Below are 17,562 nucleotides of genomic sequence, written 5' to 3' on the forward strand. Positions count from 1 at the left end.
TGAATAGTTGTGATCTATGGTTTTGTTGACATTAAACCGCAATTGTACAGCCTGCTAACGAGTACCAAGACAACATAGCACAGCCTCAGAAAGGGTTAAAGGGCGGGCCATCACATCACAAGTTAACAATTCATTATTCTGACGATCATCAACTCCAATGGAGGTCATCGCAGCTGCCACAACAGTCTGTGCTCTATGCAAGAGCATTGTGCAATGGATCGACCAACTAGTGCAAAAGGAGCAGCTTTTGACCCAGATATCGTCGAGCGTAATGCAGCTATATCACATTCTCAAGCCATTCTCCTCTGAATCATTCAAAGGAAAGGGTGAGGCTGAATTGTCGCAGGCAATCCTGGCAGTAGGCGATGCATTGCAGAGAACAAAAGAGCACCTTGTCGTATGGAAGTATAAGAAGGCAAAACGCATCATGGCTTTTGTCAACCCTGGATCCCAAATTCAGCAGTTGCAGGAAGACCAGAAGCATATCAACAACCAGCTCATCATCTTGCTCACAGCCATGGCTGCAGTTGGCTACTTCCGCGATCACTCGAACGATTCGCAAGGGACATCCAGCAGCATAGAGTCGCCTAGCTTCTCGGATGTATCCACAAAAACCTTGGTTCCTCAGATGGAAGAAATGGGCGATGGAGATGCGAAGGCGTTCTGGAGGGATTACATTGGCGTTAAGGTTCTGAGAAATCTTCACTCACTTTGAGGAACATACTAATGACAAATTTTGATAGGTCAACTTTGTGACCGTCGATGTTTTTCAGTCTAGATTGCAATCTTGGTATCAAGAATTCAAAGGCAACATTCCCCAGAGAGCTTCTGAACGCATGATCATGCGATTGGACGAATTCAACTGCGGAGGAATAACACCATATAACCTTGATTTAGCGTTGGAAGGGAGTACCCTGAAAGAATTTGTTGAAAATTATATCAAAGGTATGTCGCGATATTTTCAATTGTGCTTCAAACTTACAAGATATTGGTAAAGGGGAAAAACCGAGGTCATTTCAGTATTCAAGAACCCGCAATACATCTACCAGCACTACTGTCAATGATCAAGCATTACGTGTTCCTCTTCTGGTCTGGATAGATGATTGTCCAGAGAACAATGTATATGAAGTATCTAAAGCTCGTCTATCTGGAATCATGGTTGTCGAGCTTTCTTCGACCGCCATCGCCAAGGCTTGGATTGAGGAAAACTTAGGTTTAACTTCAATTTCACTTAGCATGCTAACAACTAATGCATCATATATACTCCCAACAGACTTTTTACTTGACAATGATCATCCATCAACTCTTCGATTCATTTCGGACAACGTTCGACTAGAAAGTACTAGTCCTAACTCAGGACCATTTCTAAATCAAACTGCAGGGGAAAACTTCCTTCAGTATCTACGTGCGCGGTTCTTTGAGGCCCCTGTCCTTATATACACGGGGGCCAGTGTTGTAACCACACGCTATGTCTGTTCTTATGATGCAGCGGGATCTACGACCAACCTCGGTACTTGTTTGAGGTATATCCTGGGTCTGGCTTCTGGAGATAGTGATGATACATTTTGGAGAGGGTTTAACGTCAGTAAATCCTAGATGTTGCAATACTCTGATAGTGTGGCAGTGAAGTCATCATTCAGCAAAGTATCGTCGCCCTTAGACTGCCGTCGCCCATTTGTATGCTCTGACAACAGCGTCGAAGGTCAAAGGCAAGCATTTAATCACGGGTATGGTAGACTATAAGTAGCATATTATAATGTCGATTCATTTTTCTTTTAGCCCAATTTACAGTTCTAACAACAGTGCTCTTCGCATCAAGGCATGTGCAGAGAGAGAGACAGCTGTGGGAATCGGGCGGGTAAAGGGGTACCTTGGGTCTAGTGCTGTGACTCATCTTTTCTGACTCCCACGCACACTCTTACCCAGTTCATCATCCTCTGCGAGCTTGCTTTACACCATGCGGAACAAGGCTGAGCTCAGTCCCTATCCCCGAGACCAATATCAGCACTGCATCCCAAGATTCATTCTACGAAATTTTTTGGAAGGACCTCGTAGCTTCATGTATGTTGTAAAACTAAAATTTCTTGGAGCAATGACTGCTGAAGACACAGCTGATCTGCATCTATTGCTACCAGTACAAAACGTGATCGACTCAAGTTGTTTCGCAAAATAAAAAAGAAAGGGGAAGAGCATGATACCGAACGGATATCGTTCTATCACATACCTTCAGGTATGCTGTACAATCGGCCAATAGCGAAGGTGTATGGATCCACAAATCTCTACCGCGACTTCTCAAACCCCATAGACGTTGACCACCTGGAACGTCAATTTTCAAAGCTAGAGCAAGAAGCTTCGCTAGCAATAAAGGCCATATATCGTGGGATCCATCAACAAATGTTTACTTTATCACGGAAAGAGCTTGCTACGGTGCGAAAGTTCATTTTTCTGATGCACTTTCGCAACGATGCGGTTTCATCGACCTATTTCCACGAGAACAATCCTACCAATGCACCTCTCGTTGACTGGATTAGAAAATACAAAGAGACTCGACAGCTCAAAACCGACGTCGACGTTTGGAAGGATGGTCTAAAATACTACCTCAATACTCCACATCACGAGATAGTCGCAACCGGAGAGCGACTCCGGGAAAGGTACGGGGAATTCAGGCTCCAAGAGATGCTGAGGAAACGACTCGACCCAGACATCGAGGAATGGTATGCCATTGACTACGAAAGTCTTGCGAATTACTTCTTCCTCGGTGTCTGGGAAGCGGCGGACGACTCTGACTTTGTGTTAAGTGGGAATGGATTTGGGCTATGGGAGGGGTTGATATATGGAAGTCCGGGGGCCCATAGACTTTATGTCGTGAGCCCCCGGATCGTCATCGTTCTTCGCCGGACCTTCCTCCACCAACCACACTCTAATGACCCTTCTATCCTTTACAGCTGTCTTGCTGATATCCCCATTATGCCTCCGAACATCAACTACGCAGACCCCAGTGCTTTTGAAAATCTCGACGACAGCGATCCGACACTTTTGAGGAATATACGCGACGCATATCGATGCTCAGAGCAGGCCCAGAAGGACCAATTTACGTTCAGAATTACCAAGCTATCGAAAGCTCAGACATACGCCGTCAATGAGGTAACAATGATGAACGCTAATCTTCATCCCGAGGGCTCTCTCACCTTCGCCTCTCCTGCAGCAATGCTCGACACACTCCAGTTATATATGGCCTCTCACAACACATTTCTTGGTGGGAAAAGAAGATTATTTATGCCACTTGTGCAACAGTTGGTTGGGCTCTGCTGCCAGGATTCTTCCCCAACCACTCAGGCGACGCTAGATTTTCCTTGGCACGCTGACACAGACGCTGATCGACAGCTACACATGTTCTTACGCTTCATAGTTGCCAATTCCGTTTCATTCCCTTCTTCATATAATCGTGCATACATTATCTATCATATGTCAACCGACATCCCCTCCCTTTCCAATCCAGTGTCAAGTAAAATCCGGGAGATTCAGAGAGAAGCGGTTCAAGCTCTCCGGCATATCCTTGATCCACCCCTTCTTCCCTGCGCCAAATCAGACTCTTCTCTTTCCCCGCGAAATATTGTGGAAACTCTACCCAACGACGAATCAGAGTTATTCTTCTCGTTAGTTGGCCATCAGATGAACCACCTGCAGGTTGGCAAATACACCAACGACATTCTGGCCAATATTATCTATGAGGCTTCAATTATTGGAGTCACTCATTGGATTGCTAATAATAGGCCTGACGTGCTCTTTGAACTGGTAGGAAATTGGGCCACTGTAGTAGCCTAAAAAATCAAATCCATTTCTTTGCAACTTTAACTCCCCGCGCGGCTTGCCAGTGGCACTTTTGATCAAACAAAATTAGAAATCGCTTGCAAGTCGCTGGGAGGTTATTACATTGGATTTAACACCAGAATTGTCAACTTGAGTAGAAAAATTAAGCTAATAGCTAAGCGTTGTATCTGACTTCATTGAAATAGTAGTTGAGCGACAGAGCGAGTGAACCTTGAAGATTCCTAAACGCGATCACGTGCCATATTTACAATGCCCGCCACGAACTCCGGCCATCTTACGTTGATCGGTTTGCACTGAGGGGGCCAACATAGCTTCAACTCCCAATTGTCCCAGGCGCCCAATCCACACTTGTTATACCTATTCATATCTATATCTACACTACTGTCTTTTCCAAATACTCGGCGGGTCCCCTATTTTCTTTTTTCCTCCTTTTCGCTCGCTCGGTAGTATGAGACGGCATTTCTACGTCATCACCTTGACATTGCGATTTGCGCTCGCTCAATCGCCAACAACTATTGCTGCTCCAGGTCAACCCACGCATAAAGGCGAAACTGGGAAATTCGAACTGCTCGACAACAGCATAGTCAGTGCCCAGCAGGTGAATCTCGAATAACATTCTTGAACGATATCTATGGCTATTTATCATCGAATTGGTCGTATAACGCTTCAGCTATTTCTAGGGCGAGTCGATAAGGTGTATCTCATTGACAAAGTGGAGAATAACCCCAACCAAATCAACGGCCACCCGGCCTGGGCATCAGGTATGTAGTACCCACCCGCCCTATTCCACACGTCCGGTCGACCCCAAATCTTATATGGTACATCAGAATACCGACTCTCAGATAATCGTCAAAGGGCACTGGACATCCCTACAAACACATTTTGCGCGGTAGGGTCCCCATCGCCTTTTCTATACAATTCTGACTTCGTTTAGGGCGGCAGCGTGCTTGGAAACGGAACGTGGATTAACGTCGGTGGCAATCAGGCAGTAACGAGTGGAGGAAATCCTGCAGCGACACAGGATGGGAGATCGGGGCCTTACATGGACGCAGATGGACGTAGAATGTGTGTACGTCAACGGCGGATTTACAATTTTTGCTGAATTTCTTGTCTAGGATTCGGTCGGTTCAACGACCAAATTATCAAGAATTATTTGTGATATCTCTTTTTTAGCTTGCTGAATCCCTGCGACGGAGATGACTGTAGCTGGACTACGTCAGGATACCAGTCCGAGCAACGCTGGTACCCTACTTTGTGAGCATTTTCAATTCACTCCTATTTCAAGGACCAATACACCGATCAAGAGAAACTCTGGAAGACGGTAGCGTTATAATTGTAAGCACAATCAACTTTTTGTTGTTCAAATCCCCTCTTTACAACATGTATAGATTGGCGGAAGCAAAAACGGGGGATATCTCAACGATGCGGGTCAAACGAACCCAACATACGAATTCTTTCCCCCATCAGGACCCGCCATCCGCTCCAATTTCCTCGAAAACACCCTACCCGCCAACTTGTATCCCCTCACTTGGCTCCTTCCATCCGGTAAACTTCTCGTGCAGGCCATGCGGTCTACAATATTGCTAGATCACAAGACCAAGGTGGAAACACCACTGGACGACATGCCTGATGCCGTCCGAACGTATCCTGCGAGCGCTGGGACGGTCATGATGCCATTGACGCCCGCCAACAACTGGACGGCGACGATCATGTTCTGCGGCGGCTCTGATGTGCCTACAGACCAGTGCGTTACAGGTGGGTACAATCTCAATATTCTAACCCTTTACTTTGGAATTGTAGGTGGGCCTCGCCAAAGTTTGTCCCTATATCTCAGGCGGCTGCCACGTCCTGCGTGAAGATTGCCCCTGACGTGTCTGGGACATATGTCAACGACGATCCACTTCCAGAGCGCAGGTCCATGGCAAGCTTGATTCTGCTCCCAGATGGCAAGATATTATGTCTCAACGGCGCAAAGACAGGTACGGTTTGTGTTGGCTGACACGGTGTATGCTGATGATACTTAGGAACTGCGGGCTACGGAACGACGTCATGGTCAATTGGCCAGTCCTACGCCGACGACCCAGTCCTTCTCCCAGTGTTATACAACCCGGATGCCGCTGCAGGAAGTCGGTGGTCCAGCAACGGACTGTCTCCAAGCACCGTGCCCAGGATGTATCATTCCTCTGCAACCCTCCTCCCCGACGGTTTGTCTGCACTATTCCTTCAGTCTCTCTACACTCAACCTTTCCAACTACAGGGTCAGTGTTCGTATCAGGATCGAACCCCAACGCCGACTACGCCTCTGCCTCTGATGTCCTATTCCCAACTGAATATCGCACTGAACGGTTTTATCCCCCATATTACAACGAGAGGCGGCCACAACCTAAAGGGCTTATAAACAAGCTCTCTTACGGAGGCCCTCCTTTTGAAGTTGTACTCGACGCTGACGATCTGTTCAAGGACGTTCAAAATGTTGACTCTGCAAGAGTGGTCGTTATCCGCACCGGTTTCTCGACGCACGCCATCGTGAGCCCTATTTCTTCAACTCTTTCTTTCGTCATTTGCGATTAATACTTGTCAGAACATGGGCCAAAGAATGATAGTCCTCCAATCGACGTACTCCGGGTTTAGCAACACAACCGCAGTCCTACACGTCTCACAAATGCCGCCTAACCCGGCGATATTCCCTCCTGGACCCGCATGGATGTTCCTCGTCGTCAAGGGTATTCCCTCAGTCGGCGTGCAGGTTATGGTGGGCTCAGGCAACATCGAGACGCAGAATATTCTGCCTATCGCTTCTCTCCCCGATGCGATGATATATCGCGCTGATGATACGACCTCGAGCTCGTCTGGTGCGTCTTCTACGAGTTCTGCGACAGATGGTCAGAGTCAGAAGACTAGTTCTGCTGTGAGATTGGATTGTTGGCTCGCTCTGCGCTGTCTGTCTTTGTGGTCTGTGGCTCTGCTGAGTCTGTCTCTGTTGCTCCGGGGCTAGAAAATTTGTCTCTCTGCTGGCTTGTGATTCTGGGGCTTGGACTATGTGATAGTTTATACCGATTTGTATTAGTATGTGAGGCTAAACGACGATCTTTACCTTTCCCTCGAAGTCAGTTATGTATTCCGTGTGCATCTAAACAAGCATTAACGAACCATTTTATACTTGAATTCAATAGTAAATGCCTTGATCTTGTTGAACATTACTGTATGTCACCATATTCATATCAGTGGGACTAAAAGGAACTCTCTATGGAAGGTCAAAATAGCTATGCGCCCGACAGACAAAGTGCATCCTCCATAGGGTGGACTTGGAAGGATGATCTATGTATAGGGGTTCAATCGAAGGCGTTCTAAAAATAGCCATTGCCAGTTGTAGCGAATTGATGCATACGAATACCTAAATGAACTGGAATATAATAAGTGGAGGTTAATCTCATTTGCTCTTTTACACACACTACCACGATGATTCCCAAGCGCTTCAAGGGATGAATCGATGACCAGCAGAACAGCATAAAATTGCCCAGACCATCAAAACGTAACACGAGGCTTTACCCAAGCTTTACCGACAAATACGCAGGCAGGCATGCACCTGCAGCACGTGTCGGTGCACTCTCACCCCAACCACCCTCATCCAGCTCAGTGCCTCCAGATAATCTGATACACCTCGCCTCTTCAGACTGGACTAGGAAGCGATACCAACCACCACCTAATACATTCTTTCCATCTATTTATGCCAGTGGGAGACCAGAGCGCAGAGGAACACTATCACTGCTACCTTGCCTCGCAGCGCCGAGTCGAACGATGGGTGCAACGGACCGATAAAGAGCTGCGGGCAGCTATGGCTGGATCTGCAGTGCAGATGCCCGGTGCGAAAGGAAAAGCGGTTGTGAGGAGCGAGGAGAAGAGGAGCCAGGATGTGCAATTGGGAGATAAAGATCTGGTGCCAGCTGAGCCGCCCCGCGAGGAGGTACTGCCCCAGCGGGAACGGCATCACGAGGAACATAGTCGTCCGAGTCGAAGGAGGTCCGAACGGACATTGTCCACGCCGTCCAACAAGCGCCCTACGTCTTCCGAAGAGCTCTTACAGCACAGTCGCAGTCGCTCGCGGCCGTCATCCGGATCCAAGAAGACTAAAACGAGTCATGTGTCAGGAGGAAGAAGTTCTCAACCTCACCCTACCAAGTCTAGCGCCCGTCATGGATATGGACATAGTCATACACACCATCGTCGAGAATCTGTGTATTCCAATCCTGACATAACACTGTCCTCGTACCTCCCATACGGCGTGCTACCACTCCTGTATGCCATCACAGGTTCACCTGCGCTATCTATCGTTGCTGCAATCATTTTGCTCGCATTGTACCTTTACGTGGACTTTGGTGTAAGCTACGTTCTCAAACACATAAACTACATTCTCAATTTTTTATTCAGACACCAGCCACGAAGAAGAAATCTTCATCGTCGTCGTCATGACTTGGCATTTTTGTGAGCGCTCCGTTAGGGGTCCGCATTATAACTGTGCCCGCAATGAGCTCCAACAATCTACGACTACCACGACTCTACGCCCCAGACATACGTAGCTACTGACTTATCTTGCTGTCATGACCTTTGCTTTCAGCTGTTAGAAAAAAAAACCACATCCATCGCATTGCATACCCGGCTATTCGCATAGAAATTACCTATCTACATACACATACTTCTTGCATACGGAATCTGTTACAACTATTACCGCTACCCACATACCCTGCAAATAAAAGCCTCTTTAACAAAGTTCAAACTATCCATCTGACGCCGAGGGCAGTACAGACATGTGTCGTTTCGGTTCGTGGGTTCATAACTATCAGCTCATGATCAGTTCGACAGATCGACAAAATGGGCAGAATAAAAAATCAGTATCCAGGAAAACGATAGAAAACTGAAATAGAAAAATACGAAACATAGACATGCTCCAAGCTACGCTATAGTATGTTAAGTCGCAACGAAACGAAAAATGCAATGTACAACACACCACATCATCCTGCAAGCCTAACGAAAAGCAAAGTGATATGTACTCAAGGTGAGCTCTCCGGACCATATTTCAGCAAATCGACAAAATGCATAAAATAGAAAATTAGTATACAAGAAACGAAAAAAACAGGCAAAACCGAAACATACTCCAAGCTACGCTACGATGTAAGATCTAATAAATACAACGAAAAACAAAAGGTGCACAGCACACCATCACCATCACCTCCCACAGGCCTAGCCAAAGGGCGAGCAGGGGTGATCAGTGATCGATGCACAGTGCACATGAAAAAGGCTGACGAAAACAAAATCTACATACTCGAAAACAATGGGGCATATGGGTAACGGGTAGCTGGTAAGGTAGGCAGGCAGGCAGGCAGGCGGGAAAATGTAGGGGGTAAGGTAAGTAAAACCGCCTAAGATATTATGTATAAACTACTTTCAAAAGGTGGGATGGGCCGAGAGGTGGTCAACAGCTTACTGTATTCCAACCACAACAGCACTTCCCAATCCAACGTCCAACATACACATTCCACCCACAACACATTCACTCATCATCTTCAAAGCGCAATATCTGGGCGTCCTCGTCTATAGGCACATTTCTGTACCCCCTCCTTGAGCGGAACAGATGCGTGTCAGCGCGGGAGACGACCCATTCCCATGCGATACCCGCCAACCCGATGATAAACCACGGCACAGACGCGAGCGTAGCCAACACACCCGTGTCGCCGCCATAAGCAGGTCTCGAGTCGCCCGGCAGCCGGATTGTTCTGTAAATGGGAAAAAGGTTTGGGTGGTTAGCTTCAAGTGTTTATGTGCGCCTCTCCTTAAAAGGCACACTCACCCCCTCGCGAGCCCGCTCTTGCGATAATAATAATACGCCACCAACGCCGTGAATCCAAACGGCAAGAGCAACATCAAGAACCAGAACCATCCGCCCTTGGACTTGAACCCAGGACACACATGCTCAGCACCGCGATCAGGCCGGTATCCATCCACACAACTCGAAAACGGAATCTTGCGGTATGGCGTACGCTCGTACCAGAAATCTTCGCCGTTCGAGCACGAGTCGTCGTCTGGTAGAGGTGTTGTACCGGGCACAAGCACACATTCATCGTTGGCGTTTTTGACGTAGTTGAATTCACTGTGCATTATGAGGGGTTTAATACTATATTTTAAAGATTGTTGGTGGATATGTAAGAGACTGACCATTCAAAGTCGACCTTTGTGCAAGCGCATGGCTCGACGGTACGCTCTGCGGCTTTGGGCTGATTGCCGACTACACAATTTGCATCACGTACGCGACGGTGGTACAAAGTCTGCAACAAGTGAGTCAACATGTATGAATTCACCGAAAAAGCAACAGTCCTCGCACCTGTCGCCCAAAGAGACATTGCTCCGGTCTTTCCTCGCTGGGACTCCAAAGCTCAAAGTCATCATGTCCAGGATCCTCAATGTTCATAACACCTACGAGGATGCAGCATCAACCATCAAAACCTATACAACCGACAAGAAAAAAAAGCTCACATTGCTTCAAAGTCAACGACGAAAAATCGATATGCACAACCGCCGTACCAGACGTCTTCAACATCTCACCCATCAAAATGAATTTTCTACTTGTATCCTCGGGGACCGTGACAATCTTCCTCACGCGCATTTTCTCCTCGCTGAACTTGTACTGACGCCAATTCAGACCTTCGTCTGTGCTAAACAGCACAAAGTCGACAGGTTCTTCGTCGTTGGCTAAGACGAGGATCGAACCAGAATCTCCGAATTCCCAGAGGTGCGCGTCTTTGTGTACTTCTTGCCAGGTGAACCCGCCGTCTCGGCTTAGGAACGTGTCACTCTCGGTATAAGGTGCCAGGGACTCGCCGACGTTGCCGACGGCCATGACGAGACCTGGAATGGAGGGGCTACTATAGGACGCTCGAGGGTCGTTGCGTTCGGTATATCCATGGATGTGAAGTTGACATTTCTGAATGAAAAATGAGGAAAAAAGGGAAGATGTGAAACAACGAAAAGCACTCACTGTCCCTGAACAAGGATACTCTCGTCCCTGAGAATCATGGAGTGGCGGGTTCAAAGGCGTCCAGGTACTTCCTGTAAATCACAGTCAAATTACATTCCTATAGCGCCAGACTCTACTAGACTCACCATCGTTATGGGTGATTCGACTCTGGATGACCTTCTTCCCAGATATCTTAGCTTCGTCAGGGTTTGCCACGACATTGATCAAAGCAATTCCATCCAAACCAATGAGCTTTTCGAAATCAACATAACCGTTCCTATCCCTATTGACGTTCTCGATTGATATCCCAAAGTATGTCCCGTTCGAATTGGACTTGAGGATGGTACCCCATAGAGGCGCGGGCGCTTCTGATATGGTCATATGCAGGAAGAGTGCATTGGTGCTGGATTCGAGGACTGTGTAGGCCTGTAGTACATTGAAGATATAATTCAGAAAAAAATGTTTTCATAGCGAACTTTTTTAAAATGCACTTACGTGAGTCTCTGGGTTCAAGTTCGGCGGGAATTGACCTGAAGCGAAATGAGCACCGTCTAGAGAAACCTGCAGGCCAAGCGACCTCTTCTCCGTGTTCATCTACTTCGCCGTTGTAATCTTACCCCACAATCAAGAACACAAAAGCAAGACGCACCTCTGCAACAATCAAAAACTCTGAAAACTTGGCATAGCCCACAACCCAATCAAACATCTTCTTCCTCCCTCCCTCCCTATAAAAGTCCCGCCCAACCACAAGCTCCAGCGGACTCCTTCCCTCCAGTGTCCTCTGACTGCCCTTCTTATCCCTATAACTCTCGCACAGAATCTCGCTCGGATCCGCATCCAACTCTCTGTCCTTTGCAAAAGCACAATTCCGAACATAACCATCAATAATCGTCCATGAATGACCATTGTCACGACTGTACTGTGCCTCTGCGTGGCAGTTAAGACTGTTGCCGTCGCAGTCACGATTGCCTGTCCAGATGAGATACTCCGATTGTGGATGGAAGGAGATGACTTGGTTCGGGAATGGGCTGGGCGGTGTGGGCGCCTCGCGCGGGAACCAGTTCTTGCCTGTGTCGGTGGTGTAATAAAAGGTGCGGGTGTCAGTGATGAGGTAAGCGCGGTCCGTCGAGTACTTGTGGTGGTAAAATGCGTAGAATTTGACGTCGGGGAAGAGCTGTCGGAACGAGTAGCCTTCGTTGCTGGATTGCCAGATCGTGTGGTCATTCAACCGGACCAGAATGGTCTACACGGAATAGGGGCGAGATGAGTTTTGGCGAGGACAGAAACGCATAGCTGAATTACCTGAGATCCCTTGAAATAAGCGTGCTGCACAATCTGACTATGGAACTGATGCTGTAATCGGAGTTAGAATCCATACACTCCATATGAAATCATTGACTAACGGATGTATGAGTTATCTCCCCTTCGGCAGGCTGAGCTTTTGATCGATATATGTTAGGTCAAAGAAACCAAACTTGAATTCGGATATAGCAGCATACCTAACGAGCATGGTTTCTTTATTCTCTCGCCCTTTTCCACTCCTCCTTCGCACGTATTTCCAGGGATCTTCCTATAACCAGACGATCCCATATAAGTTGATTCGGGACCTCCAGCACACTCGCCTGCTGGAATCGGCTCTGGTCCGGCTGGTTCGCACTTGCCATTAACCTTGACAAAGTTGTAGTCACTAGAAATGATCAAACCTTTTCAGCTTATACACCCTTCAACGGGATAGAAAGCATAAGCTTACCACTCGTAGTCCGCGTCAGTACATTTGCAGTTCTCTTCGTGTGTAACGGGATCCTTGAACTTTTCTCCAACGTAACAATTCGCATCAACCTTTCTCCGTTTGTACCATTGCTATTTTATTCAGATAATAACTCAGCCACCTGGCTTCGAAATGAACGCAAATTAACTACGCACCTTGTGCCCCATCAAACATTCAGAATCGTGTGGTCTCGCAAACCATTTCTCGTAGTCATCATTGCCGCACTTCCTTCCCCTGGTCTTTGCAAAGTCTAGATAGACAACCACAACCCTGCCGATATCCCCTTTTTGGTCATTTTTGGAGACTGATCCTAGAAGAAGAAACTTTTGTGAAGTTGAATCGGGCAAGGTGACGAGTGCACGAGCTGTAAGTCGGACGCCAATGTTGTATTTTTGCCTGTGAGAATAGGATGACGGTCAGAACAACAAGATATAATACAAGATATATTACACGTACCATGATTTGCCCAGGTCCAGAGAATATTTGACCTCATCCGTCGGATCCTCGTCGTCAACCATAACCAAAATACTGCCCAAATCCCCAAACTCGTACTTATGCGCACCCTTGCTGACCATTTTCCACGACACTCCGCCGTCCGTACTCAAGAACGTGTCAGAATCCGTATAGGGCAACAAGCTCTCTCCGACGCTACCTACACCCATCACAAATCCAGGAGCAGGAGAGGAGAAGATGCGTCCGAAATTGTGTGGCGCGGTGACGGAGTGTAAGTGCAACGAGCAGTGATCAGGATCCGACGTGTCACATCCAATCTTCTTTCCGTCAACGTCCTCCTTCGGTGGAGCAAGTGGTGTCCATTGTCGTCCATCGTTGAAGGTGATGAGCGACCTCAAACGTTTCGGCGAACCCCGACCTTCGACCTCCTGCGCATTCGAAACTATATTCGCCAGCCCAATACCCTCAACTCCATATATCTTCTCAAAATCAACGAAGCCCGCATCGTTGCGGTTGGTGTCTTTGAGACTCTCCACGAAGAATGTCCCGTTTGAGTTGCTGACGAACAGCGTGCCGATCGAATTCCGTTCTTGGAGCTTGACGTCAACGGCGAGGGAATGCGTGGTCGATTCCAACATGGTGTATGCATTCTCGCGAAGCGTGGCCGAGGACGCGTGTGGAAATTGCGCTTTGGCCCATGTTTTCGTGTCGACGGTGACGTACAACAACATTTCCCCCGTCGACGCTGCTGAGAGGTCCTTCAACGCGACGACGGCATATTGGGAAACTATTGCGAATGCTATCACGCCTTTCGCATTCTTTCCAATACCCAGATCCTCCACATTCTTCTCGCTTTTGAAAAAGTCGGTGCTGGAGTAGAGACGGCTGGAGGAGAGATCGTGTGAGCTGGATGTTGATTCTGAGTCGAACGCAACGCAGTAAATGAGGTCTTCATGTGCTTCGTGCTTGAAATCTTTCGTGCTGTGCGCAAACTGACAGTGGCTAACGTCTTTGAGGAGAGGTTTGACGTCGTCCGTGAATGCTTCTTTCGTGTAGAATGTCTGTATCCATTGAGTGCAAACGCAATTGAATGATAAGTATCTAAACATACCTCGTCGTGGCACCTAGCGCCCCAGCCTTGACGGTCGCATTGCGATCCTTGATAAAGAATATACCCATACTTGCTGGGATCGGAATGGAAGGATAAAGGACGAGGGACGAGTGCTGGTGGCAATGGGACGTCAAAAGGACGCCATGTTTTGCCTCGGTCTTGAGTGCGGTAGTGTGTTTTGCCGTCCGTCAGTGCAAATGCCTGAACAACTGTTTAGAGACTGGTCTATTGGACAATACTTGAAGTCTTACATATCGGTTGTCTGTAGGATGCTCGAAGACCATAGAAACTCTCCCGCTTGGTATGCCTTCGGCAGTCTTCCAACTTTTTCCCTCATCCAAAGACACATACACGTCACCTTGCATTGAATCATGGTATATAACCGACTGTGAGGTATTAAAAGATAGTTCACAACGTGCAGAGAAGACCAAGACCCTTACCTCTGTGTCATCAAAGAAGAACATCCTAGCGGGTAGATTGCTGAAAGAGCTTATAGTATGATCTGGCTGAGACTGTCCGGCAACAAATACTGTTGAGAGCGAGAGAAGCAGAGCACGACATAGCGCTGCAGCGCCATTTCGTCTCCTGGTCATGTTTGGGTTGCTCGTGGTGGTGTGGGACAAGCCCTGCTCGTTGTCGTAGCCCTCGGCTGCGGGGGACGTGACGAATATTTCACAGCCACAATGGCGACTACTGTTTATGGACTAATCTCCTTTTGATCTAGTCCTGGCTGGCGGAAACTTAACTTATGCTTAAAAGCGACCCCAGTTCAATTGCATTGATCTCGAAACTTGAACTAGGTGAGTATTAGATAGTGAGAGATATGAAAGCAGTTTAAAATTTGTGCAAAATTCGATTTCAGACTGTTTGAGGCATCAAATGAAAGGTTCACTGCGGCAACACTGCGGACCTCAACGGCCAAAAAATTGACGACGCTATCGAGTAGGCCATTAGTAGAAATAGTGGCAATGGTATTACATAGTTGACAGTTCCATGAAGTTCTGAGGCAAATGACACCTTCAATGTTTTGACACCACTGTAGTTTCCCAGACTCTTTGGCGGACAACGCGGGCTGGGAGAATGTGATTCTTCCTAACAGTTAATCAAATCGAAGGTGTAATAACTCTGATATTTTATCTTTCTCACAAATTTCATTCAGACGACCGTATACTTCTTGAGTATGAGACGAAATCCAAATATTCAGACATGACCCTCAGATACTCATGGTCCGTCACACAGGGATAAATTCAATCAACCCTGCCTCCCCCGAATCCCATAATTTCTCAAACTTGAATCCTGAATGGACCCTATATTAATGTAAGGTCATTAACTGTTTAATTAAGATAATCTAGGTACGCACCCAAGAGTGATAAATTCTTGCAGTGTACGCTCCTGTGCGTTATGCAAAATCATCATATTCAAGTCTTGGTTGTATTTCCGGATTCGAGAAACCCCGTAGTTCGCCAAAAGGGGTTCCGGCGCCTACAGTAGAAAGATAGGCGGGTTTAATGTTTATGCAAGGGAGTGATGATGCGTACATACCTCATCTTTTGCCTCTGTCTTTGCACTAGAATCCCTCACTGCGTGTTCAATAACGAATTCATCTGTAGACCAACGCTTGAGACATTTTAATTTTTTAGAACAACAAAAAGCCGGTTACGAATGAGGAGGCGACTATTAGCGCCCATTGCCTTGCGAACATTTTTTAGGATAGCGAGGCATTCTGCGTTCGGCCAGTCATGACTTTACAGTATTCGTTAATTCAAAATGTTAATTCGGTGACAATAAATATGGCTTACAGAATGTGCCTCAACTATCAATATATCGACGTTAAGCATGTGTGTTTGAATTGACTAAATCTGTTGCTCACATAGTACAGATCACAGTTAGAAACTGGTTGACCAGAAAAGAAGTCAAGCTCTTCAAATCGAATGCGCTGGTTCTCGATTGCCTCCGGGCACTCTGTCGCCCAATGCTGGACAATGATATTTAACACTTTTATATGAAATCATTCTGTGAGGAATGCTGCACATACATCCTTTCCTTGTTGTATCACGGCGGGCAAGTCTTGCAGTACAACCTTGATTTTCGGAAATTTCTTTATGAGGCCAAGAGTGGCATGACCGTTGCCTCCACCAACATCGCAAATAACCGTGTCTTGAGGTACATTTTCCCAATCATACACTATTTAACAGAGGTCAATCAGTTCCTAGAACCGGTATACGACAGTAATAATCGGGATTTGAAAATACCTATAGGCAGCATAGATTTCCCAGTGACCTCACCCCATCCAACCATAGTCTGCGCAAATCGCTGTATAAGGTGAGTGAGCCTCCATAGTCACGGAAATTCCCCGGATAGAAAGTCACCGCAGCGCAGGTCTACAAGCTTAACTTACATCGTTGACTTTCTTCCCAATCGGCTATATATATGTAGAAGTTTGTTAGATTATCGTCCTTAATTAAACTGACGTTGAAGCGCTCACAGTTTTGTAGAAGCCAAAAAAGGAGACGCCGTGCACACGTTGAAAGGGAGAATCATCGGCTGATGTTGAGTGGCCTGCTTTAGGGTCTCCGAGTGTATCGGCCAGATATGCACCAGCTTTGAAACATTCGTCTGTCCTAAAAGACGAGAGCATCTTGAGTGATGGGAATGAGATGATCGATGTACTGATAAAACATACATTGTGCCGACCAAGCTAGACACTGGGTTGTTAGAGACGAGTTGCATACTCAAACGGTTATTGGAGAAAATATCCGGTTTGACTAGATAAAGGATAGATAACATAAGGTCTATAATAAATAGAACAAAATCTAACCTCTTACCTTCGTCGAAAACATGTTTTGTAGCCAGAAGCCGTAGTATACGACCCAGTTTACCGGAATCCAGCCCAGAGGCGCTCGCCAGATCATTGACATGCAAACCTTCAGGTTTCCCTAACAATAAATCCGCAATCTTTGCATTTGTTACTACAAGTAAACATGCCGGCTCCTCGTACTAGAAAAGTAAAAGCTCAGCGCTCAGCTTCGAGATCCTTTTCACGGCAATAATTCATGACACACCGCGTATGCTTTCTTTATGAACCAGCAAAGGCGTCAGCGCGATGCCAAATTTTGATGGAAAACAAAATGTCATTTACGTTGGTCATCGTATGCCCGGGGTTTGTCACAGTAAAGGTTAACTGTGCGCATGCCGCCTCGACAATCTGAACAGCCTTAGAAAGTGTCTCCGAAACCAGATGCGGGGCATCAAAGGGCCCTTGCTCGGTCGAATGCAAAGAGGGTACTGTATGTCCTGCTTTAGTGTACTCGTTCACAATATCCTGCACTGCTGAGGCGATCAGCTGAGAAAGGGCTGTGATTTCGGAGGTTCCGTTGGGTGCCATTGTAG

At 47.0% G+C, this 17,562-nt stretch overlaps 5 protein-coding genes across 5 annotated transcripts; 3 read left to right on the forward strand and 2 right to left on the reverse strand.

The window, feature by feature from the left end:
- Positions 1-157: 157 nt before the first annotated feature.
- JR316_0007663 (uncharacterized protein) lies at positions 158-3,825 on the forward strand (the record flags this gene model as incomplete). The annotated part of the gene is made up of 9 exons (XM_047893394.1): positions 158-688; positions 744-945; positions 998-1,213; positions 1,274-1,339; positions 1,382-1,581; positions 1,661-1,727; positions 1,780-1,858; positions 1,927-2,061; positions 2,136-3,825. The coding sequence occupies 9 exons, from the start codon at positions 158-160 to the stop codon at positions 3,823-3,825; spliced, it is 3,186 nt and encodes a 1,061-aa protein (XP_047746709.1).
- A 454-nt stretch (positions 3,826-4,279) lies between these two features.
- JR316_0007664 (Aldehyde oxidase GLOX) lies at positions 4,280-6,826 on the forward strand (the record flags this gene model as incomplete). The annotated part of the gene is made up of 12 exons (XM_047893395.1): positions 4,280-4,429; positions 4,502-4,592; positions 4,659-4,720; positions 4,766-4,896; positions 4,947-4,952; positions 5,005-5,085; positions 5,136-5,166; positions 5,220-5,575; positions 5,632-5,810; positions 5,856-6,035; positions 6,089-6,357; positions 6,413-6,826. The coding sequence occupies 12 exons, from the start codon at positions 4,280-4,282 to the stop codon at positions 6,824-6,826; spliced, it is 1,950 nt and encodes a 649-aa protein (XP_047746710.1).
- Positions 6,827-7,558: 732 nt separating this feature from the next.
- Positions 7,559-8,301, forward strand: JR316_0007665 (uncharacterized protein; the record flags this gene model as incomplete). Its single annotated transcript, XM_047893396.1, has 2 exons — positions 7,559-8,209; positions 8,260-8,301. The coding sequence occupies 2 exons, from the start codon at positions 7,559-7,561 to the stop codon at positions 8,299-8,301; spliced, it is 693 nt and encodes a 230-aa protein (XP_047746711.1).
- Positions 8,302-9,379: 1,078 nt separating this feature from the next.
- JR316_0007666 (vacuolar protein sorting/targeting protein PEP1) lies at positions 9,380-14,765 on the reverse strand (the record flags this gene model as incomplete). Its single annotated transcript, XM_047893397.1, has 18 exons — positions 9,380-9,602; positions 9,677-9,976; positions 10,042-10,151; positions 10,208-10,299; positions 10,360-10,807; positions 10,862-10,932; positions 10,987-11,266; positions 11,336-11,434; positions 11,490-12,083; positions 12,143-12,193; positions 12,244-12,278; positions 12,340-12,527; positions 12,591-12,700; positions 12,764-13,004; positions 13,065-14,122; positions 14,173-14,373; positions 14,424-14,558; positions 14,613-14,765. 18 exons carry the CDS (start codon positions 14,763-14,765, stop codon positions 9,380-9,382), a joined length of 4,389 nt encoding a protein of 1,462 aa, XP_047746712.1.
- A 638-nt stretch (positions 14,766-15,403) lies between these two features.
- On the reverse strand, positions 15,404-17,557 carry JR316_0007667 (3-O-methyltransferase 2; the record flags this gene model as incomplete). The annotated part of the gene is made up of 12 exons (XM_047893398.1): positions 15,404-15,479; positions 15,533-15,654; positions 15,715-15,789; positions 16,043-16,147; positions 16,208-16,356; positions 16,425-16,485; positions 16,571-16,594; positions 16,658-16,793; positions 16,856-16,937; positions 16,998-17,169; positions 17,235-17,246; positions 17,312-17,557. 12 exons carry the CDS (start codon positions 17,555-17,557, stop codon positions 15,404-15,406), a joined length of 1,260 nt encoding a protein of 419 aa, XP_047746713.1.
- Positions 17,558-17,562: the final 5 nt, after the last annotated feature.

The sequence above is a fragment of the Psilocybe cubensis genome, chromosome 7, assembly GCF_017499595.1.
Source record: "Psilocybe cubensis strain MGC-MH-2018 chromosome 7, whole genome shotgun sequence".
In the NCBI taxonomy this organism is placed as follows: Eukaryota; Fungi; Basidiomycota; class Agaricomycetes; order Agaricales; family Agrocybaceae; genus Psilocybe; species Psilocybe cubensis.